The sequence below is a fragment of the Phocoena sinus genome, chromosome 5, assembly GCF_008692025.1.
Source record: "Phocoena sinus isolate mPhoSin1 chromosome 5, mPhoSin1.pri, whole genome shotgun sequence".
Taxonomy (NCBI): domain Eukaryota; kingdom Metazoa; phylum Chordata; class Mammalia; order Artiodactyla; family Phocoenidae; genus Phocoena; species Phocoena sinus.
In genome coordinates, this window is record NC_045767.1 from 134,407,239 (window position 1) to 134,431,148 (window position 23,910).

The window sequence follows — 23,910 nt, forward strand, 5'->3', positions numbered from 1 at the left end:
CCAATAATTCCATTCCTTACAAATCAGTTTTCAGGAAATCTGAAGTACAGAGATTTACAGATAAAGGTGTTCATTACGGGGCAGCAGTTCTTACACTGAACAAATTAGAAGCTGTCTCAGTGTTCTACAATATAAGACAAATTAAATAAATTCTGCTAAATGTATAAAAGAGTGTTAAATAGCCACAGAAATTATGCTTATGAAGAATACATTTAACATGAAAAAACTTCAAGAAACTTTAGGTTTTAAAAGAGAGCAATAGATCAGTGGAACAGGATAGAAGACCCTGAAATAAACTCACGTACCTTACGGTCAATTAATTTACAACAAAAGAGGCAAGCACATTACAATGGGGAAAAGACAGTCTCTTCATTAAGTGGTGTTGGGAAAACTGGACAGCTAAATGTGAAAGAGTGAAATTAGAACATTCTGTAACACCGTATTACAAAAATAAACTCAAAATGGATTAAAGAGTTAAACCTCCTAAAGGAAAACATAGGCAGAACACTCTTTGGCATAAATCACAGCAGTATTTTTCCGTCTCCTAGAGTAATGGAAATAAAGGCAGAAATAAGCACATGAGACCTAATTAAACTTAAAAGCTTTTGCTCAGCAGAGGAAACTATAAACAAAAGAAAAGACAACCTACAGAGTGGGCGAAAATATTTGCAGATGATGCTACCGATGGGATTAATTTCCAGAATAAACAAATAGCTCATACAGGTTAATATTTAAAAAAACAAAAAACCCAGTCAAAAAATGGGCAGAAGACCTAAATAGACATTTTTCCAAAGAAGACATACAGACGGCTAATAGGCAGGCACATGAAAAGATGCTCAATATCTCTAATTATCAGAGAAATGCAAGTCAAAACTACAATGGGGTATCATCTCACACCAGTCAGAATGGCCATCACTAGAAAGTCTACAGATAATAAATGCTGGAGAGGGTGTGGAGTAAAGGGAACCCTCCTACACTGCTGGTGGGAATGTAAACTGGTGCAGCCACTATGGAGAACAGTATGGAGGTTCCTCAATAATCTGAAAGTAGAGTTAGCATTATGATCCAGCAATCCCATTCCTGGGCATATATCTAGAGAAAACTGTAAAAGATACATGCTTCCCAGTGTTCATAGCAGCACTATATTTACAGTAGCCAGAACATGGAAGCAACTCACATGTCCATTGACAGATGACTGGATAAACGTGTGGTATTTACATAGAATGGAATATTACTCAGCCATGAAAAAGAATGAAATAATGCCATTTGCAGCAACATCGATGGACCTAGAGATTGTCATAGTGAGTGCAGTAAGTCAGAGAAAGGTAACTATTGTATGATATTACTTATATGTGGAATCTAAAACAATGATACAGATGAGCTTATTTACAAAACAGAAATAGACTTGCAGACATAGAAAACAAATTTATGGTTACCAAAGGGGATAATGGGGTGTGGAGAGATAAATTAGGAGTTTGGGATTAGCAGATACACACTACTACTATATAAAAAATATACAACCAGGACCTACTGTATAGCACAGGGAACAGTACTCAACAGCTTGTAATAATCTAATGGAAAAGAATCTGAAAAAGAGTACACACACACACGTGTATTACTGAATAACTTTAATGTACACCTGAAACGAACACATTGTAAATTAACCATGCTTCAATTTAAAAAACTAGTTAAAATAAAATGGAGCAATATACAAAAGTATGATACAGTCTCAAAAGAAAAAAATTATTAATAGGAAAAAGACTGGAAAAATCTACACTGCTACTGATCATGGTCTAGTTTCTGTAATGTACATTTATTATCAGAAACATATTTAAAAACGCAGGCATTTATATTGGGAAGAGTTTGAAATCAAGAGGCTCTCTTTCATCATTTATAAAGCATTTTCAAAGATAAAATAATAGATATGCTAAAAGCAGTTCCTTTGCCTAAAAGTTAAAGGCTGTATGGTATCTTTGGTTTTTGAGAAATAAACAATTTCAAGTTCAAATCTACTTTACTACTTTTTGAATTAAAAAATGTTGTCATTTAATATTATAAAAATGTTAACAACTCTGGAAACAGCAGAAGTGACTGAATCTAAAAGAATCGAAAAGTTCCATTTCATAAGATTTTAAATGACAGCATTTTATTTCTCAAACGTTACCAACTGTAATTCTTTTGTTCGTATCTTATAACTTAAGTGAGCAATAACAAAAACAATTTATTATTTGCGTCTAGTTGGTAATTGGTACCACCAAAATGATTTAAATTTAACAAGGAACAAACTTGTCACAGTTATTTTAGATTCATAGAAAGGAAATCTGGAATAAGCTAATGCATTTATGATCAAAATATGAAGGCTTTATGAGTATGCAGAAATGACTTAAACTTTTATTGGTTTTATATTGACAGCATTACCTTTGAAAACATTTATCGGGTTTCTTTATTTTGCAGTTAAAGGAGAACTTTATGTGTCTTCTCTTTCATAGATATTTGAGATATTTGGACCTGTTGCGCATCCATTTTATGTGTTACGGTTTAATTCTTCAGAGCATGTTGAGAATAACAGTATTAAAATAAAGGACACTATGTATTTTGCTCCATCAATGAAAGACTTCACCCAGTATATATTCACAGAAAAACTTAAACAGTAAGTACGTTATTGGCATGATATTTCTTTGCTTATCTAATATTTATGTCTTAGGAGTAATTCTCAGTGATGTAGTTTCTTGTAGTTAAAATGGTATCTATCTAACAAAGAGTTCATTTGTCTTCCTGGTAACATCTCTGAAAGCTACAGTTGTTATCAGACTTTATAGGTCGAGATCATTTGTATCTTTTGCCCAAAATGACATGATCAACTAGTAAGAGCATGTTTGGGCCATATACTTCTGTCAATTTTAATTCATTATTTATTCCATTATATACCTCCTTTCATATATATGCTACTTTACCATTAGTATTATAATTTTTTTTAAAAAAACCTTTTCCATTTTAAATAAAAATATCTTTGGATTATATTCATAGGCTTCACTACTTAATGAAACGGTAATTCTCAAGAAGAAAAAAGCAAATGAGTAAATTTCAGGTTGCTTATAAATTGTAAACTTAATAGAAGAGAGAACTAAAATGTGTGTTGTGTATCAAGCCATGGTTAACAGGGTTGACTTCACCAGCAAAACAGTGGTCTCCCTTCTGTCTGGATGCTATATGAAATATGCTATATGATGCCTGTGGCATGTGTCTGATAATATTTCTGTTCCCGCCGATGAGCTGTATATTTGCCAGGTGTAAATTGTGTTGCCAGGTGTTAGCTGTAGAGCTGTTTGTATCAGTTAGGTTTTTTTATTATAATTACATAATTAATTTTTGCACAAACCAGTGACATATGAATTCAAGTAGAATAGCTTTTTCTATAAACATAAGTTAAATGCTTTGGAAAGATGTAATGAATATGAGCCAATAAAAATATTGCCCAGTTAGGGGCGGAAGAAAAGACCTCAAGGGATTGGCAGAGAGTAGATCTTAAATCTGAAAAGACTTTGCACTCAGTTTGTCACAGAAGTCCCTTTGAAATCTACCTGTCTTTCAGTTGGAAACTTGAAATACAGGTGAAGCATTAGGGGTGTGGTTTTTGCAGGAGCTAACAGTGAGTAGTAACCCTGGTGCTTGTCAAACCCTGGTGCCAGTCCCAGCTGCAGGCCACGAGAAGGCCTCTCTACCACCTACATATTAAATCCAGTCTGAGTTTCAGTTGTGGGAAATAATCTCTGAAATGAGATGAACATTTTATTCCTGATAATTGATTAAACTCATGTTTAAGAATCCACACGATTATCTGAAGGAACTTAAGGTGTTCTCCAGGTTGCATAAGGTTAGTTTTTCTAAATGTTGACAAGAAAGGTGAATTAAATAGACAACAAAGTCATAAAGGTTTTAGTATGTTTTAAAATCATGCCTTAAATAATTAGCATTTCATTCTGTTTGAATATTAGGCTGTTGCTCTGGATGTGCCATATATTTAGCTTTTAACAGATAAAGTATTTTAGCTAAAAATAGATAGGTTGAAAATATTTTCTGAAGATGTTTTTAGATAGATTTAGAAGCAGTCTTTGTACTGATTTGCAAGAACAAGAATTTTGTCCTAGAAAGAAAGAACAAGAAACTAAAGAATTGGGAAATTGAGCCCACCCTGCAGAAACCCAGCCTGACAGAGACTTCTGTTCTAGGCTGCGTTTTTTGTGTCAGTCGTGGGGACTCCTTTGCCTTTGAGGTGGAGAAGTTCAGCTTCTCTCCAGCTTACCTTCTTCTAGTAAGGCTATTTTAATCTTAGCTTCCCATGAACTTAGTCTTTTGTTAAAGATGCTGTTTGAAATGTTGCTTGATCTTTTCTATAGTAGATTTTGATTTTCTGTGGTGATACCCTACTTGGGGAGCTTTTTACCATTTACATCTTTAAGATTCCACACTAAGGGCACTGCAGGCCATCAGATGGTATCCATACAAAAAGGAGTCCTGGAGCTATGATAAATGCATGGGTGTAAGATGATAATTAAAAGCAGAAAAATCATTGGTATACATCGTATATAATGTCAAAATTCTGAATTAAAATTTTAGAGCAAACTTAATGATTTCATGTCATGCCAGCCCACAGACATCTGTAAATTGATTTTAATGGATTGTGGATTAATGGATTAATGATTTTAATGAATTAATTCCTGAGAATCTTCCATTTATTTTTGAGATTTGGTTTCAAGCAGGGAGGACAAAATCTACTCCTAATACCTTGTAATATTTTAATGTAATTGAATAACAAATATTGTCAAACTCTGAAATCAAGAACATTAACCAGATAAGATTTAAAATGAGGTTTCAGAAATTATAATTGTACTTATAATAGATGTTCGTGCTTTTGTTGGTCATAGAGTGTAAAACTTTCCACCAAAAGTAGTTAATGCTTGTGATGATACTGTCCTTTGGGGTCTCCGAAGCTCCTCCTCCTTCCCAGACTAGATGCCCTTTGTCTCACCCTCTCGTCCTTGAGAGTCAGTCTTAGAGCAAGCCTTGGTTACTCAGGGAGGATCGCTGATATTCCTCAGGTAAATCGAGGAAGAAGAATTTCATGTTGTGATCTCTGTTGTTGAACCTGTGAAGTCTTAGACAAGGGAATACCTCGTACTCATTTTTGTGTCCTTGGCACCTGGAACAGCATTTTGACCTTGTGGTATTGGTTAAGCATCTATTGAAGGAAGTTTATGAGCTGAGCTCAGGTATCATGAAACTGTCAGTCAAAGTCAGAGCATCTGGAGCTACTTAGGAACTGCAGAACCACTTTGCCCTGCACAACACAGCCTCGGCTTCTCATTCTGATTCCCCGCTCCTAATACTTACGTGTGCCTTTCCCACGTCTGTTTAAATGAGGTAAAGAACACAAAAATGAGCCTTTATTCTTTGCTCTTATTTTCATATATATTGCAAATTAAGATTGAGCTTAGGTCTTCTACTTTATTATTTTCCATACTATTAGGTTATAAGCACTTAACAAAATCTTAGTAAGTACCTTGACCCTTTGACCTTTGCTTTTCCCCCCTAGGGATAGGGGATCAGATGCATCATGGAAGAATGATCAAGAACCACCACCAGAGGTACACGTATAAGTCTTTTTACACAGTATTTGAGAGAGGAAGGTAGGACTCAATCTTATAAATCCATCATTTTACACAGTATTTGAGAGAGGAAGGTAGGACTCAATCTTATAAATCCATCAGTCTTGTAAATCCAATCTTATAAATCCTGAAGGAGGTCCTCAAGGCTGCTCACCAGTCACACTGCCTTTTGCCAGCCTATGTGCTCTCCCCTGTCCCAGATGGCTTTTATACCGCCCAGCGTTTGCAATCATTTCAGGAAAAAAAATTTTCAGTCACATTTTAATAATTATCACCTTATCATTTTCCTTAAAATGTCCTATTTTTATCAATTCCGTTGAGGCCTGGCAAAGGCAGAATTGTCACTATTAAAAAAATTGTTTTTCTTTAGTAAGTTCACCATGTGGGACGTGATTATACACCATCACATTTATTGATGGTGCTTTTTTTTTTTTTTTTTTTTTTGCGGTACGCGGGCCTCTCGCTGTTGTGGCCTCTCCCGTTGCGGAGCACAGGCTCCGGACGCGCAGGCCCAGCGGCCATGGCTCACGGGCCCAGCCGCTCCGCGGCACGTGGGATCTTCCCGGACCGGGGCACGAACCCGCGTCCCCTGCATCGGCAGGCGGACTCTCAACCACTGCGCCACCAGGGAAGCCCTATTGATGGTGCTTTTAATAAGCTGCCTTACTTTTGGAGGTACAGAATCATTAGTCTTACCTACTTCTCCATTTTTTACAGTATAATTACCTCCCTAAAAAGAGTGTTCTTGTATTTCCTTCTTAAATCCATGCTAGCAAGACTATTTTTATGTCTCAAAGTAGCTTGATATATATAGTCTTCAAGTTATTAAAATATGAAAATTACAGCAGTGAATGTATACATTTATTAAAATAGTGTGAATTTATACCATATAAAAGAAAAATTGTAATTATTATAAGTGGGAGTTTTTAAATGTGCTCAGTAGTTCTGATGAAGTTTCTCAGTTTTGTAAATTCTTGGTATTGCAGATTTAGTTTTGGTCATTTTAGATGTTCTCAAACAGTGCTGAAGGTTCATGGTCTGTGTTAATTTCTGATTTTGCTGAAGCATCAGTCAGGGAGTGCCCACTTACTTAGTCACTTAACCAGTGAGCAGTCCTAGGTTAGTATCCACACTGCCATGGGATTATGTTTTCTGATTTGTGTCGTGTGTACATGTGATTTCCACTAAGACCCTGAAGATTCACTTAATGTTCTTAGTTATGTTCAGGACATCTTAAAAGTATTTGGGGATTCACAAAGGTCTTGAAACATATTTCTTGTGAAATCCAGATATTCTAATACATCCCTGTTGTTTTAGACGTAAGCATTAAAGTTGTTAATTATGGAATTGTTAATAGTTTATAAAATTGATTTGATTGGGTTAATTTTAAAATTAAATCACAACATAGTTATGGAATTATTAATAGTTTATAAAATTGATTTGATTGGGTTAATTTTAAAATTAAATCACAACATAGTTCGTGGGAATTGTTTTTTCCAGGTAGTCGACTGGATGTCTCTATTTCCGTAATATGATAAACTCTGAGATTCTAACTTTTATAATGATCAGATTTTGTCGTATAGGATTATTGCCTGGTCTTAATCGCAGACTAGAATTTGGAATTTGTGGGGTTTAAACTTAAAAAAAAAATCATGCCCTGAAAATAGGAAATACTGAACTGGGATAAAGGAGCATAAGAGTGAATACATCTTATTCATCTCCACATCCGTTTCTAACATGAATACATAATTTGAGTTGAATAAATGTGTTCACTGAATGCAAATTTAAATTAATTTTAAATTAATAAGAAAAATGTGAATTTTTCTCTGATTTTGTGAGGTGGTAGCAAAATACTGCCAAAGTAGTCGCTCTAAAATAAACTATTGCCAGTTAAGATCCTTTAATACATCCCTCCTGCCTTTTTTTTTTTTCTTAACATCTTTATTAGAGTATCATTGCTTTACAATGGTGTCCTCCTGCTTTTTAGGATAATGTCCAGTTGTTTAAACTGGCCCCATAAGGGTCTTTATTAACTTCTCCAATTTCATTGTCTCAAAGTTTGCTGTGTAAGAAGCTTTCGCTTTGCTTTAGAGAACCATTTGTACTTCTCTAATATACGGTGCCTTTGCACGTATCCCCCACCCACCAAAAGCTTCCTTCTCCTTGTTCATTGCTGACTCATCATCAGAAATTCATCCTGGGTCTCCCGTATCAAGTCTTCCTTGCCCTCTTTCCTCTTTCTTTTGCCCCATAATCCCAGAGCACTGTCATAGCACTTGTTTATTGGCTTATTTATCTGTTTTCTCATTTGAACCGTTTCAGAGAAAGCAGTGTCTTCCATCTGATCTCAGTACTTTTGAGTGCCTGGCTCAATACCAAATTTAACATGAGCTTAAAAATTTTAGCACATTAAAGATCAGTAATAGAAGATCATGTGTTTCAGGGTACTAAAATTAGTTGATGTTTTTGAATTTGATTATAGATTCTGAGGCATATCAACTCTTGGTTCATGGAAGATTCAATCTAGAATATATTTCAGCAAGACCATACTGAAAATCCCATACAGAAACTTTCATATGTATTTTATTTCTTCCTTTTAATTAGGGAACACATGTATACACAGTGACCCTGCTTTTGTATTTTTTTAGCGAAACATAGTAATTATTTTCTGAAATCAATAGAATAGTAAAATACCTGAATTCCAAGAAATCATAGAAGTTATACATAGCTAATAGGTCTTGGTTTTTGGTAGGTTGTAACAGTGGATCCCAATTCTTAGTAACATCTGAATTTTCCCTCTTGTAATTTAAAATGATTTCTTCTTGGAAGTTGGGTCATTCATGTATCTGCTTATCAAAGCCTTTTCCTACGGTCCTATCCAAAGGGCATCCTAGTGATTTTCCCCACCCTTACTTTGCCTTATTATTTATTTATATCCCTTACTATACCTCACATTGTATTATTAAAATAACCCCTATAAAGTGTTTAAAACAGTGCCTGGCATATAATGGGTGTGTGTAAATTTTTGAATAAATGAAGGGTATAACATTCACTTCCATTTTTATATTAGATCTGATAATTTATGTATTCGCTTATTCCTAACTACTCCTGCCTTTCGAATTGTTTGGCAGCTGGCACTATGATGAATTGTGACTCTAAGCTGGAAGTCAGATTTCTAGCTAGGGAATGCCCATATCTGAAGGGTGTTTAAGATAAGCATTTTAAAGTTACCTATCTGAAACTTTCTAGGAATTCAAAACAAAACAATTATAAAAAAAATCTTCAGTACTCATCTTCTGTGTTAGAGTCATTAGGCATTTATCAAAAAATATTTTATTTTTCTATCATATCTGATTTGAATATTACTGGTAAATATTAAGTATTGAAAAGGGTAACTTTTCTGTCAGGGTCACTGTTAAATATATACCATTGAATTGGTAAATGCATGTGACGTAAATCTATTTTTCTGTGCAAGGCCTTAGATTTCAGTGATGATGAAAAGGAAAAAGAAGCCAAACAGAGAAAAAAATCTCAGATTCAAGGCCGGAAAAAATTCAGATCTGAATTTAATGAACCAGGTGAGTTAAATGTAATATATAGTCATTTTTTCATCTTCATTTACATCTATGTAAGTTCCTCAGTAATAAAACTGAGGGAAACATCTGGGGGTCTTCTCTTTATGCTCTGGCATCTGACTAGCATTAGAGGCATTACACACAGCATGCGACGTGGTGGGAGAGTCACAGGGGATATTCATTGGTGGTTTTTTAGGCTCATGGATGTAAAAATGGCTCCTAGGGGTAAAAGGCAAACTAAGCCTTGGTAGAATCATTTGTACTCATCAGTACTTTTTTTTTTTTCTTTTTAGAAAGCTGTTTGCTTCCATATTTAGAATTAAATGATATGGTGCTTAAGCTAAAGTCAAGGTGTTTTATTTCCTGTTGACATAATGCAATCACAGAAGAAAGTCTTCATGTTGCCTTTTATATCCACATCCACTTCCCTCCTCCTGCCTCTTCCTCAGCTCCTGACAGCCACTGATCTTTGTGCCATTTCTGTGATATATTTTGTCCTGTCAAGGATGGTTATATAAATTAACGATTAGGTTTTGTCACTGAGCACCGTTTTCTGGAAATCATCTAGATTGTTGTATGTATCAAGTTTCTTTTCATTCCAGGGTAATATTCGGTGGTGTGAATATACCACAGGTAGTTTAACCATGCATCCATTGAAAGACATTTGGATTGTTAACAGTTTGGGGTTTTATGAAGAAAGCTGCTTTATATGTTTGTGCACAGATTTTTAGGTGAACACAAATTTTCACATATCTCTGGGATAAATGTCCAAGAGTACAGTTGGGTTATATGATACAGTTGCAAGTGGACAACTTGGGTCAGGGGCACTAACACACACACAGCCCAGTGTAGTTGAAAATCTGTGTATAACTTACAGTTGGTCCTCTGTATCTGCAGTTATGCATCTGTGGATTCAGCCAACCCTGGATAGTATAGTATGTATTTATTGAGAAAACTCTGCTTATAAGTGGACCTATGCAACTCAAACACACATTATTTGAAGGGTCCACTGTAGTTGCATGTTCAGTTTCTTGCGAAACTGCCATACTGTTTTTTGTGTGGCTTTACCACTTCACGTTCCTATCACCAGTGTATGAGTGGCCCAGTTTGTCTGCATTCTCACTAGCATTTGGTATTGTCATTATTTTTTATTTCAGCCATTCTGATAGGTATGTAATGATATGTAATTGTGATTTTTAACTTGCATTTTCCTAATGGCTAATGATATTGAACAGCTTTCCATGAGCTCATTTACTATCTGTGTATCTCTTCAATGATGTATTTGTTCATGTCTTTTGCCCATTTTCTAATTGTATTTCTGTGTTTTACTCTTGAGTTATGAAAGTTTGTACATAATTTCTTCCAGTCTATAGCTTGTGTTTTCATCCTCATAAAAGGATCTTTTGCAGAACAAAAATTTTTTATTTTGATGAAGCCCAGTTTATCTGCTTTGCTTTCATAGAGTCTGAGAATTTCTTTCCTAGACCTATATCCCAAAGATTTTCTCTCTCTTTTTTTTTTTCTGAAAGTTTTCAAGATTATTTTAGCTATTTTAGTTTCTTCACCTTTCCATATGAATTTTAGAATAAACTTCTCTCTATTGACAGAAAGTCTTGCCAGGATTTTGATAGGAATTGGATTAAACCTGTATGTTGGTTTGGAGAGAATTGACATCTTAACTGTATGGAGTCTTCCATTCCACAAACATGGTATACATCACCATTAATTTAGATCTTTAATTTCTTTCACCAGCATTATGTAGTTTTCAGAATGCGAGTCCTGTACATTTATTTGTCAGATATACACCTGAGTATTTCATTTTGGGGGAATCATTGTAAATGGTGTTGCATTTTTAATTCATGTTCATGTGTTCATTTCTAGAATACAGAAATACAGTTACTGTTTCTATGTTTAGCTTGTGTATTGTGAGCTTGCTGAACTCACTAGTTCTAGGAGTTTCTCCCTTGAGATTTTCAATGTAGACAATTATGTCAATGGCAGTTAAGAACAATGCCCGCCCCCCCCAGTCTGTATGCATATATAGCTCTCTTTCTCACCATTACTAGCTATAACTTCTGGCACTATATTGAGTAAATATGTTTTGTTCCTGGTCATAGAAGAAAATATTCAGTCTTCCACCATTAAGTAAAATGTTAGGTGTAGGGGTACTGTAGATGTCCTTTATCAAGTTGAGGAAGTTTCTGTGTAGTTCTGTTTTCCCTGAGCTTTTTTTCAGGAATCATGAATTTTGTCAGAATTTTAAATTCTGACAATTGTTTTTCTGCATTGATTGATAAGATCACATGACTTTTTCATTACCTTGTTAGTAAAGTAGATTACATTGGTTTTAGAATATTGAATGAGCATCATGGGAATAAACCGTGGTGTATAATTCTTTGTATATGTTGTTGAATTTTGCTCATATTTTGATAAGGATTTTTATGTTTATATTCATGAGGAATATTGGTCTTTCTCTTCCTCCCTTCCTTCCTTCCTTCCTTCCTTCCTTCCTTCCTTCCTTCCTTCCTTCCTTCCTTCTTCTTTTTCTCTTTCTTTCTCCCTCTCTCTCCCTCTCTCTCTCTCTCTCTCTCTCTGTCCCTCTCATTTTTTTTACATGGTTTTGATGTCAGCAGAAGCTTCCTACTAGCTTCATAAAATGACTTGGGAATTTTTTTCTTATTATTTTCTTGAAAACATTTTGTAGATTTGGTGTTAATTGTTTAAATGTTTGGTAAAAAGTCTCCAGTGAATCACCTCAGCCTGGAGTTATCTTTTTTTGGGAGACTTTTAATTACAAGTTCAATTTCCTTAATAGTGATATCTTTTTCACATTCGATAGATTATAGTAGGTTGTGTTTTTCAAGGAATTGGTCCATTTCATCTAATTTGTCAAGTAATGTGTGTAGAGTTGTTTACAATATTGCCTTAACATCCTTTTGATGTCTTTCCTGATACTGATCATTTGTGTCTTCTATTTCTTTGTCAGTTTTGCTTAGAGGATTGCCAATTATGTTGCTTTTTCACAGAGCCAGTTCTTTATGTCATTTACTTTTCTTTATTGTTTTTCTGTTTGCAGTTTCATTCTTTCAGCTCTTTATCGTTAACTTTCTGCTGCTTGCTTTGGGTTTATTTTGTTCTGGTTTTTCTAGGTTCTTGAGGTGGGAGCTTATATTATTTATTTAAGACTTTACTGCTTAAACTTGTTCCACAGATATTGGTGTGTTTTATTTATTGTGATTTAGCTTAATGTTCCTTTGTTTTTATTTACCTTGAGACATCCTCTTTGACCAATGGATTATTTAGAAGAGTATTATTTAGTTTCCAAGTGTTTGGAGATTTTTCTGTAATCTTTTTGTTATTGATTTCTATTTTTGATTCCACTGTGGGTTGAGAACGCAATCTGTATGATTTCAATTCTACATTTTAAAAAAACTTTTATGGAATATGGTCTATCTAGGGATATAATTTGGGGCAGTTGAAAGTAATGTGTATTTTGCTGTTGTGTGGTGGAGTGTTCTGTAAATGTCAATTAGATCTTGTTAGTTGATGGTGGTATTGAAATTTTCTCTAGCCCTAGTGATATTCTGTATAACTGTTTTGTCAGTTGTTGAGAGAGCATCTGGTTGGGACATGCACATTTAGGATTACTATATCTTCTTGGTAGATAACCCCTTTATCATTATAAAATGTCCCAGTCTTTGCTCTGAAGCCTGTTTTATCTGATATTAATGTAGCTAATCCTTCTTTCTTTTGATTAATGTTTGCATATTGTAGCTCGTTCCATCCTTTTACTTTCAACATGACTGGATCATCTGAAATGTTTCTTGTAGATTGTAGTTATGTTTTTTAATCCACTCTGCCAACTTCTGTGTTTTAATTGGTATATTTAGACCATTTATATTTAATGTAATTATTGATATGTTTGGGCTTTAAATCTGTGTTTTTCTGTATTCTCTCTAGTTTTTATTTCTCTGTTGTCTTTTTTCTGCCTGCTTGTGGTTACTGTAACATTTTTTAGAATTCCATTTGCATTTATCTGTGGTGTGGATTGTATCAGTTAGTGTGGTTTTCTTTCAATGGTTGCTTTAGGTCTTAAATTTTATATACCTAAGTTATCACAATCTGCTGTTGTCGTTTTACCAGTCTGAGTGCAGTGTAGAAACCTTGCCTCTCTATACGTCCCTTTATTTTCCCTTGTTAATAATATAAATTGCTTTAATGTTTACTATGTACACAATAAGAATCACATTAGCGGTTATAATTTTTGTTCCAGCCATCAAACATAATTTAGAAGACTCAGTCACAGAAGGAAATTCTACTGTATTTACTCCTGTTTTTGCTTACTGTGTTCTTCTTTCCTTCCGGATGTCTTAACAGTCTTGTCTTTTATTGTTTCAGTTTAGAGAACTTGCTTTAGTCATTCTATTAGGGTAGGTCTGCTGGAGATAAATTCGTAGCTTTTCTTCGTCTGAGAAAGTCTTTGATTTCCCTTTTTCCTTAGGATATTTTCACTGAATATAGAATTCTAGATTGCCAGTTTTCTTTCAGCACTTGAAAAATGTTGTGCCACTTCTTTCTGGCCTCCATGGTTTCTGATGAGGCATCTACTGTCATTCAAATTGTTTTTTTCATGTGGGTAAGGTATCATTTCTCTCTTCCTCTGCTTTCATGTTTTTTCTTTTTAGTTTTTAAAAGTTTGTGATGTTTCTTGGTGTAGACTTCTTTGGGTTTATCCTGACTGAAATCTATTTCGCTTTTTGAATCTGTGGGTTTATGTCTTATGCCATATTTGAGAAGTGTTCAGTCATTATTTCTTGAAGTATATCTTCTCCCTCATTTTTCTTCTCCTTTCCTTCTAGGATTCTGAAGATGTAAATATTAGTTATTTTGTTACAGTCCCACAGATCCCTGAAGCTCTCTGTTCATTGTTTCCCCAGCTTATTTCCTTTCTTCTTTTCAGACTAGATACTTTTCATTGTTCTGTCTTCTTTCTTCTGTCCCTTCGTTCTACTGTTGAGCCCTCCCTTCAGTTTTTAATTTTGATTATTAAATTTTCAGTTCTGAAATGTATTTTTCTTCTGTTTTTTTTTTTTTTTTGTGAGGCTTTCTATTTTTTACTTGTTTCAGTGTGTTCCTAATTTTTTATTGAAGTGTTTTTACGATGACTACTTAAAAACATTTCTCTGATAATTCTAACATCTTTGTCTTCTTGATGTTGGCCTCAATTAGTTTTCCTTTTTCATTGAGTTTCAAATCTTTGTGGTTCTAGGTATGATGAGTGGTTTTTAATTGAAACGTGGACATATTAGTTATTATGCTGTTTTTGTTTTTAAAACTGTTCTGGCGGGGAAAGGAGGGAGGTTGCGTTATTACTATTACTACCAGGTGGGGATAGGAGTTAAGCTTTTCTTTATAACTTCTGTTGACATCTGAAGCCGGGGGTGAATCATTACTGCTGCACACGGGCATGCCTCCTCTTGTGTCTGGTGGGGGTAAGAGTGCTTCTGGGCAGGCCTCCTTTTGTGTCTGGTGGGGGTAAGAGTGCCTCGTTACTGCTCCTGACACCATGGGGGATGGCCTTGTTATGCTGGGCACTGATGAAAGTCCTGACTCTCCTAGGTTTTGTCTGACTCCACCCCAAGTACAGGAAGTGGAGGAACACTGTGTTACTGCTGGTGGAGATGCAAGTCCAGGTTCCCCATGAGGTCTCCACTGTCTTTGAGGGGAGGCTGGAAACTGGCTCCCTGCTTAGCCTCTTCTGACCACCCTGGTTGGGAGAGCTAGCCAGGCCCCTTACTCAGCCTTTGAGAATGTGAGTGAGGTTCCTGTCCAGTTTTCTCTGTGGTGTTTGACTGAAATCAACTGGCTATTGTCTCAAAGTTTTGTCTTGCTTTCCCTTACCTGATCTCTGGCCTTTTGGATTCATTTAAAATTGATAATTTTTAAGCCTTATAAAATTGTAATTACTGTAAGTTATACTGGAAGTTAAAGAAGACATTATTGAAATTTTAAGCAGTGTTTTTTTTTTTTTTTACTAGGGGCATAGAAGCCTCTAGCATTATTCTTTTATTTATTTATCTAATTTATTTATTTTTATATTTTATTTTTGGCTGTGTTGGGTCTCTGTTTCTGTGCGAGGGCTTTCTCTAGTTGCGGCAAGCGGGGGTCACTCTTCATCGCGGTGCGCAGGCCTCTTCACTATCGCGGCCTCTCTCGTTGCGGAGCACAGGCTCCAGACGCACAGGCTCAGTAGTTGTGGCTCACGGGCCCAGTTGTTCGGCGGCATGTGGGATCTTCCCAGACCAGGGCTCGAACCCATGTCCCCTGCATTAGCAGGCAGATTCTCAACCACTGCACCACCAGGGAAGCCCCTAAACAGTGTTTTTTGATGTATTTAAGTTAATTTTAATTTTGTTTTTATGCTTTTTTCCCCAAAGGTGAAGATTTTGCAGAAGTACATCAGAATTGGAACATTCATAGCTCTGCTTCAGAGCCTTCAAAAGGATATCACAGCAGAGAATTTACACGAGGGTTTTCCCGGGGCAGATATCCTCGGTCTTGTCCTGGCAGGCCCCCACCTCCGCAGTTTTATAACTCAGAGCACATGGTACCTCAGGAGACTTCAGGATTTCCACCCCAGAGACAGGATGGCCCTATGATGCCACAGTATCCCTTCCCTCCTCCCGGGTTTGACATGCATAACTTCTCACTCCCTCCCCCTCCACCACCCCCACCACCTGCATCTGCAAACATGGGCTGGGCTGCCCCTGCTGTGGCGCATCACCCGTTAATTCCCCTACCGTACTCCCTCCCCCCACCTCCGCCCCCCCCACCTCTGCCTCCCCCCTCCTCTTCTGGAGATAGTAATGCTTCTCATTTTGGTCCTTACTATTAGGTGGATGTATGCATTTCCTGAGAAATGTGGACTTTATATATATATACACACATGCGTGCACACACACACACGTATATATATAGGAAGGATTTTTTTTAAAGAGATTATGTAGCTAGATTTTTAAAACATTGTAAATTACTAAATGGTTCCTTCAGTTGTAAGTTGATATATATTGTAATCTTTGTGAAATTGTATTCATGAAAATTTAACATTAAACTTGGTGGGGGGATCCAATTATGTGGTATTAAAACTTTGAACACCACCCAGTTAAACAGTATGTGTAGATCTAATAATAATAGATCTGGAGCAACTTTCATCATGAATTAAAACGTACTGAGCATATTGATTATGTTTTTGGTATATCTGAAAATAAGATGTTAAGTCCTATTGAGAGTCTTTAAAATAAACTATTTTTATAAACTTATACTTTGAAAATTGATTTTCATTGTAAATGCTGTTTACTAATAAACATAAATGTCCTAACTTTTCTTTTTTTTTTTTTAAGCAAGTGAAGGGTACAAAGAAGAAGAGCCTTAGGTCTTGGCAGAAGTCATGTCTGTAATTAAAGTTAATATTGATTTATTTTGCACAGGCAGGCTTTCCATTATCTATGCAAATCTCCATTATTTGGGCATGATCCAGTAGGCTTTACTGTTCAACCACGTAAAGAGACACAAGGATTATTCACAGTAGCATGTATTTACCGCCACACTAGGAGACTGTCTCCATATCTGTTTCCCAGATGCTTGGATGCCTGGCACAGAATAAGTACTTAATAAATATCTATTGAACGACAGACTGAATTTAGAGTTTTTAATTAAATGACCAGTGAGTATTATTTTACATGATTCATGTACTCATGAAACATAAACGTAAGGAAGTTAGAGAATTTGAGAGAGAGAAGAGGCCTTGGGAATAGCCGGAACTAGTCCTAATTTAATAAGTATGGAGCAGCCTGACTAGGGGCTCCAGGGAAGTTAAGTCACCAGGGTCGCCAGTGAGGTGGCAAGGAGTTAAACCTAGTTCTGATTCTCAGACCAGCACTTTCTACTAAATTGGTGTTTTTCAATCTTTCGTTCCTTGACACTCTTACAAAATAGTACTTGTATGCACATTGGGGTAATCCGCTAATTTATCACAAGCCCCTGGACTCTGGTTGCACCGAGACCCCACTTCGCCTCCCTATGGGCTGAGGAGACTCTTTTCAGGGTTACTGGGTAACAAGATGAGAGGTTCTTGCTCTGGTAATACCTTGGCTTTATCATGTTGTGCTTTATGATTCTTTCTTGAAACATTACTGCAGCTTCTCTTTAGGAGTTGTCTTCATAGATTATGGTGCTGTCTTCTGGTTGATGGAATATTGTAGGAGTTAAGTGAGATTATATCTAAGAACACTAAGAAAACCCCAAAACTTTTTTATAAAAAAGGGGAGAGTGAGATGTTGCCATCCAGTTACAGCAAATCAGTAAGCTGTTATAATCACCATGGCATTTAGAAAATCTTTAGACCTCTGTCCAAAAGTAGTCGGTAGATATTTGACAGTAGTTATTTAATATCTGAAGAAACTTAGAGCTGAACCATACCATTTGATTTCTGGTTTCAATTAAGCTGCTACCTTAAACACTTAGATCCAACTTGCCTTCCTCTCTATACTTAATTCAAGGCTTTTGAAACTTCAAAAATCACTTGAGTTTTGGATGGTTTGTTAAAAGTGCACATTCTTGGACTTTATCCCCAGATTCAAATTCAGTATACCTGAGATGAGACCTAGGAAACCACTTTTAACAGGTACCTGCAGCTGATGAATCTCAGGATTTACTCTGTAGATTTCAGGGTAGATGTATCTACTCCAGCCTCTCGGCCCTTCACTCAGGGACTGAAGGGAGTTCTGTTTGGGGTAGTGGTGAGGGTGTGGGGAGTTGATAGGGAAGAAGAGAGAAAGAAAACTGGCTACTTAAATTGTATCCTTGGCATCTCACTTGGTTCTCAGAGTTGTATTTTTTCAGCTGTATGCATCTTTGGAGTTTAAGAGGAGGAACGAAGTTGTCTCTTTCATTTGGAAGAGAGAAATATCACAGTCTTCATCATCCCAAGGTTAATCTTGCAGTGCTGCTTTTAAAATCATGTGGCCCTAGATCAACTACTAGCTGATCTAAAGGTAAAACTTAATGTTCTTCTCACGCCGTTTCTCACCTCAAATAGAGAATTCTTTATGTAAGTCTTTTCCTATAATAAAGTAGATTTACGTTCACATGACTGACTATAGATAATGTTTTTGCATGTCTACAGTTGTAAATATGGCAAAATGAAATTAAAATTATGGCCTAGGCTAGTATATTTATTTTATTAAGGTGAGTGACTCTTCTCTTTTTTTTCCATGGTCATTGGATGACTTGTCCAATATTAGAAATAAATATTGAAAGAACTGGGTTGAGGTTGCCTAGACCTAGAAGAGGAGGTACAGTTTCAAAACTTAGCAAAACACATTTCTCAAAAGCCTTGTGGTCAAGTCATAAAGTTAAATCCTAAAATGTACCCATCTCTGCTGTGTAGCTGATTAGTAGACCCTATTATCAGTACTAGCTGGATGCACTGGTGGGCCCGTGTGCTGGAGTCTCCACTCTTGTGGGCGTTGAGGACCGCAGGGTGCTGCCTTTTCCCTCTTTCTCTTCCCCACCATTCTGATTTGTTACTGCCTGCCCTCCACCTCACTCCCTTTGTGCTATGTTTCCTTGCTTGGAGTTGGTGAAACTAAGTACATTAAAATTTCAAGACATGTGATGAATAAGAAATGAGTAGAATCTGAGTTCCAATCTACTATAATTTTAAACTATTTGATACAAAAAAGTGGTATTTAAAATCCCCAGGTGTGAAAAATCTTAGTGTATTTTTTACGGACAAGTTTTCTTAATGATTTGGGGAGAAAATCTCAGACATACTGTGTCATTCATATATATTCTATTTCAACAGTAATTGGCATTTGCGTTCAGTATTATGAATTTAAACATTTTAAGGCAATATGATTAACTGGCTTAATGCTTTCTACCAGTTACTTTGCACAACGTCCGTTGTTGATTTCTTTTATATTGTGGAAAAAAGGCAATCCTTCCCCACTCCAGATGATGACCCAGGTCAGGGAACATAGCAGAGGAAGAGAAAGAATTTGTTACATGTTTACCTCTCGCCCTTCCCCACTGCTTGGCTGGGGTACCTGAGAAAACACTTAGCACACTATCTTCACAGGCTCATCAGAATAAATAGTCGTACTTATGTATTTGTGTGCTAGGGAAAATAAGTATGCTAAATACTAGGTCTTTTTAAGAAAAGAATTAAAAACTAGATTAACGTTTCGTAGAGTGAATTACTTTGTATGTTCCCACAATTTGCGTTCATTAAATCTTCGTTCTGACATTGCATATTTGATTCCAATAATAATAAGCTCTCAGGTGTAACTATTTAAAACTAGATACTTTTAATAGAATGCAAGCTGGAAAATAAAAAAAATAATTATGAGAAGTCATTGTCAGGTTATGTTACAGATACACTATGATTTAATACAGTCTGCACTATATTTATGATTTAATACATTCAGGGTAAAACAACAGTACACATTTGTGTCCTTCACTGCGGATAAATTGCCGGTATTCCAAAAGCCGTTCTCTCCTTGACATTCTGACCTAGTCAGTTCCTACATTTATGTAGCAATTATGTTCCATCCCCCAAAATCCCACGGAAACAATTACTGTACTGTGCCTGAAATTAAAGTTGGGAAATATCTTCTTAGCACCACCTGTCAGGCCAAAGCACTTGTTTTGAGCTACTAGCAGCAATGAAATTACATCTCATCTTTGACTGTGTACTCTGTACCTAACTTGTTATCATTGGTGGATTAGACTCGATCACTTACTGAGTGTCCTGGAAATGAGGTACACAGTTGTGTATCAAATGGTAAACTAATGAAAATAGGCAATGAGGAAAAATTTTCTTCCACATATTCAATAAAAAAATATGAATAATTATATATATATATATATAATATGTATACTTTCATATATATATTTGAAGGCTAGTACAAAAAGCCTGATGGATACACATAGTTTAGTTGTTCAGTACCTTTTATTTCTATTCATAAGGTTGATGAAATGGGAATAAATATTACATTGGCTTATTTGGTAGTTACTGCATTACACCAGCCCCCAAAGAGAACAAACTGACCTTATGTGGTAAAAGCTTTTTATTTAAATTGAGCATAAACATTATCTCTAACAAGAGATATGACCCAAACAGTAATAAATACAAAGGAATAAAATCTATTAGCATAGAATCCTTATTAAAATGTGATCTATAGATGGTGGTAGTCTGTAATGTTTGGATGGTAGAGATGAACTTCTAATACGCTCTCAGTATCCATAGCCACTGTGATGTGCAAAACCGTTGCGGCAGCTCTTGAAAACTTTCACGTGTTGTCCCGTGACACACAGGAGGGATGCTCTCCAAATGCCTGCCTGACCTTGCGTCACACGCAGTACTCCATCTCAGCACGTGGCACTGTCAGCCCCAGGTATGCCAGCTGTCTTAGTGGCCCATTCATTCAAAGCAAATGATTAATTTTCTTTAACACCAGCTTGCTTTTTGACCAACTGTAATTCCTGGTATATTTATTGGCAGCACCGTGAGTTTTCTGTTTAGCAAAATTATGGGTGGAAAAATATTTAAGGGCAGAAAAAAATAACTGTAGGCATTCACTTTATTAATACGTTCAGATACCGTTTGACCCCTATGAAATTGCCTACAAAATGGCAATGTCATACGGTTCAGTCTTAAATATGGACTCCATAATGCATTACTTCCTACACGTATTTTTCTTCAGCGAACATCTCCCTGTCCCATTATTCTATAGGTCACATTTTGGAAACAGTGTCATAGATAATAGCTGGAAGAAATTCATGGTGGGGCACATTTCTCAGAGGTACCTGGTCTTGCTAAGAAGACAATGTATTAGAAGACCCTGGGGCCTGGAAGTAATGTTAAATATGTTGTATTAGGTTAGGAAACCACTGTTCTTTAGTATAGACTCTGTAGTTCTTAACCTGGTTTCCTTCCCTCCCCAAACTGCCCCTGCCCCCTGCAGTGTACTAGCGCCTACTAAAAACCTGTGAGATGTACATTTTTCTAGGAAGGAGGAGAACTGAGGGTCTGTGGCTTTCCTCCTGTTTTTAAAGAGAGAAAAAGAAAGGGGCTGGAAAGAGTCTCTCTCAAGGTTTTCCCTTTTTTGGAGCACATATAACACAAATCTTTTTCAAATTTGATAATGCACAAACCGTTAAAAAAAAATAGTTGTGAACCCCCAAGACTGTACTCAGAGACCACGTTGGGAGACACTGAATTATGAAACTAAAATTTCATTCTATAGAAATGCCTCTTCGATGTCTTACAGAATTTTTATACCTGCAAGAATATATCTGTGGATACATTCAATTTAAAAAAATTTGGCCTAAACAATGTTGGATTTCAAATGGCTTTATAGGCAAAACTTCCAAATAATTACAGCCAGGAGGAAAAGAAATATTTAATGGTCTTAGATATTTAGAAAATGTCTTCCAATTGTTTCTGCCCAGTAGGGAGTTTATCTATAATTTAGACCATGAACAGGAAATCACTCTTACACTAAAAGAAAGGGGAATTATCTTCACCTTAACAAATATAGTTGTCAGTCTCCATTTTACAAAGCTCTCTCCAGGCATACTGTGACGAGGAGTGAAATCTGGGTAAGTTTGAAAAGTCCAAAAACATTCTACAAAGACAAAAATGCCCGTACACAAGTGCAACAGACAATAGTCCATGATATGTGGTAACTAAACAGCTGGTGTCTAGGGAAGACAAAGTTTTAACTGATCAAGTAGCTGCTGATAGAAAACATTACTGTGGAAATAAAGAATAAGGACTTTGCATTAGGTGATTCTTCTACGTTGATTGGAGAGATTGGAGAAAAAAAGAGTTGAGCCCAGGGCTTTAAATTCTAATCCTGCAACCTGGGTAAGGACCAAGAAAACGTTTATATTATCCTGAAATAAACAGACAGTGCCAGCTCCCTTCACAAAACTATCTCCTGTTAGCTGCAGGGTTGGAATTTCCAAAAACCAAACCTATGTCTGATCCTGTGGTTGCCTGAACACTGAATGACCCTCAGATGAACACTGAATGAACCTCAAAAACAATGTAGAGCAAAACCACCAGACACAAAGGGTATGTTGTTTGATTCCATTTATGAAAAGATGAAAAAAGAAATGTAAAAACCACTTAACCTGACCTTTAGTTTTTAGTGATACATACTTTGATAGCACAAATATTAAAAATGAAAAAAAATAGCAAGAAAGCAATTAACTATAAATGTCAAGAGAGTAAATGCATTAACAGTGAGGAAGAATAATAATTGGGAAAGGGTAAAAGGGGGCCCTTCTACAGTTCTGGCCACACCCCAGATACAGTTATATGGGTGATCGCTTTGTGATAATTTATTAGGCTGTACATTTATGTTCTAAGCAAATCCATATGTGTATATTATTCTTCAAAGTCAAAAGGATTAAGGTAAACAACCCTTGTATGGCTTCCCATCCCACTCAGAGAAAAAAGTCAAGGTCCTTAAGTGGCCTGCAAGTCCCTCAGTGATCTGGCCCCTATTAACTGATTTCTCAATTCCCCTTCCTTTAAAGACCTAAATAGACATTTCTCCAAAGAAGACATACAGATGGCCAACAAACACATGAAAAGATGCTCAACATCACTAATTATTAGAGAGATGCAAATCAAAACTACAATGAGGTATCACCTCACACCAGTCAGAATGGGCATCTACAACAATAAACGCTGGAGAGGGTGTGTAGAAAAGGGAACCCTCTTGCACTTTGGTGGGAATGTAAATTGATACAGCCACTTTGGAGAACAGTATGGAGGTTCCTTAAAAAACTAAAAATAGAGCTACCATATGACCCAGCAATCCCACTACTGGACATATACCCAGAGAAAACCATAATTCAAAAAGACACATGCACCTCCACGTTCACTGCAGCACTATTTACAATAGCCAGGTGATGGAAGCAACCTAAATGCCCATCAACAGACGAATTGGTAAAGAAAATGTACATATATACAATGGAATATTACTCAGCCATAAAAAGGAGTGAAATTGGGTCACTTGTAGTGATGTGGATGAACCTAGAGTCTGTCATACAGTGAAGTAAGTCAGAAAGAGAAAAATATTGTATATTGGCACATATATATGGAATCTAGAAAAATGGTACAAATGAACCTACTTCCAGGGCAGGAGTAGAAATGCAGACATAGAGAACAGACATGTGGACGTGGCGGAGGTGGGGTGGGAAGGAGAGGGTGGGACGAACTGAGAGAGTAGCATTGACATATATACACTACCATGTGTAAAATAGGTAGCTAGTGGGAACATGCTGTAAAGCACAGGGAGCTCAGTTTGGTGCTCTGTGATGACCTAGAGGGGTGGGATGGGGGGTGGGAAGGAGACGCAAGAGGGAGGGAATATGGGGATATGTGTATACGTATAGCTGATTCATTTTGTTCTACAGCAGAAACTAACACAACATTGTAAAGCTATTATACTCTGATTAAAAAAAAAAATTCCTCCTCTTTCTCATCCTGTTCCTGCAGTTGCACATTTATACTTGAACATGATTGGAGAAAACCAAACCACCATGCTGTCTGGATCACTTGAAATTCCTCAGCACTTCCCCTAAAAATGCAC

At 36.4% G+C, this 23,910-nt stretch overlaps 1 protein-coding gene across 2 annotated transcripts in view; it reads left to right on the forward strand.

Annotated features, from left to right (window-relative positions):
* Positions 1-16,560, forward strand: part of NAF1 (nuclear assembly factor 1 ribonucleoprotein) — a 39,026-nt gene extending 22,466 nt beyond the window's left edge. For both annotated transcript variants that reach the window (XM_032633654.1, XM_032633655.1), the window contains 4 exons: positions 2,490-2,650; positions 5,594-5,645; positions 9,142-9,244; positions 15,679-16,560. In XM_032633654.1, the coding sequence (XP_032489545.1) occupies positions 2,490-2,650; positions 5,594-5,645; positions 9,142-9,244; positions 15,679-16,136 (774 nt within the window). In that variant the 3' untranslated portion in view covers positions 16,137-16,560. The remainder of the gene's footprint in view (positions 1-2,489; positions 2,651-5,593; positions 5,646-9,141; positions 9,245-15,678) is intronic.
* The last annotated feature ends 7,350 nt before the right edge of the window (positions 16,561-23,910 follow it).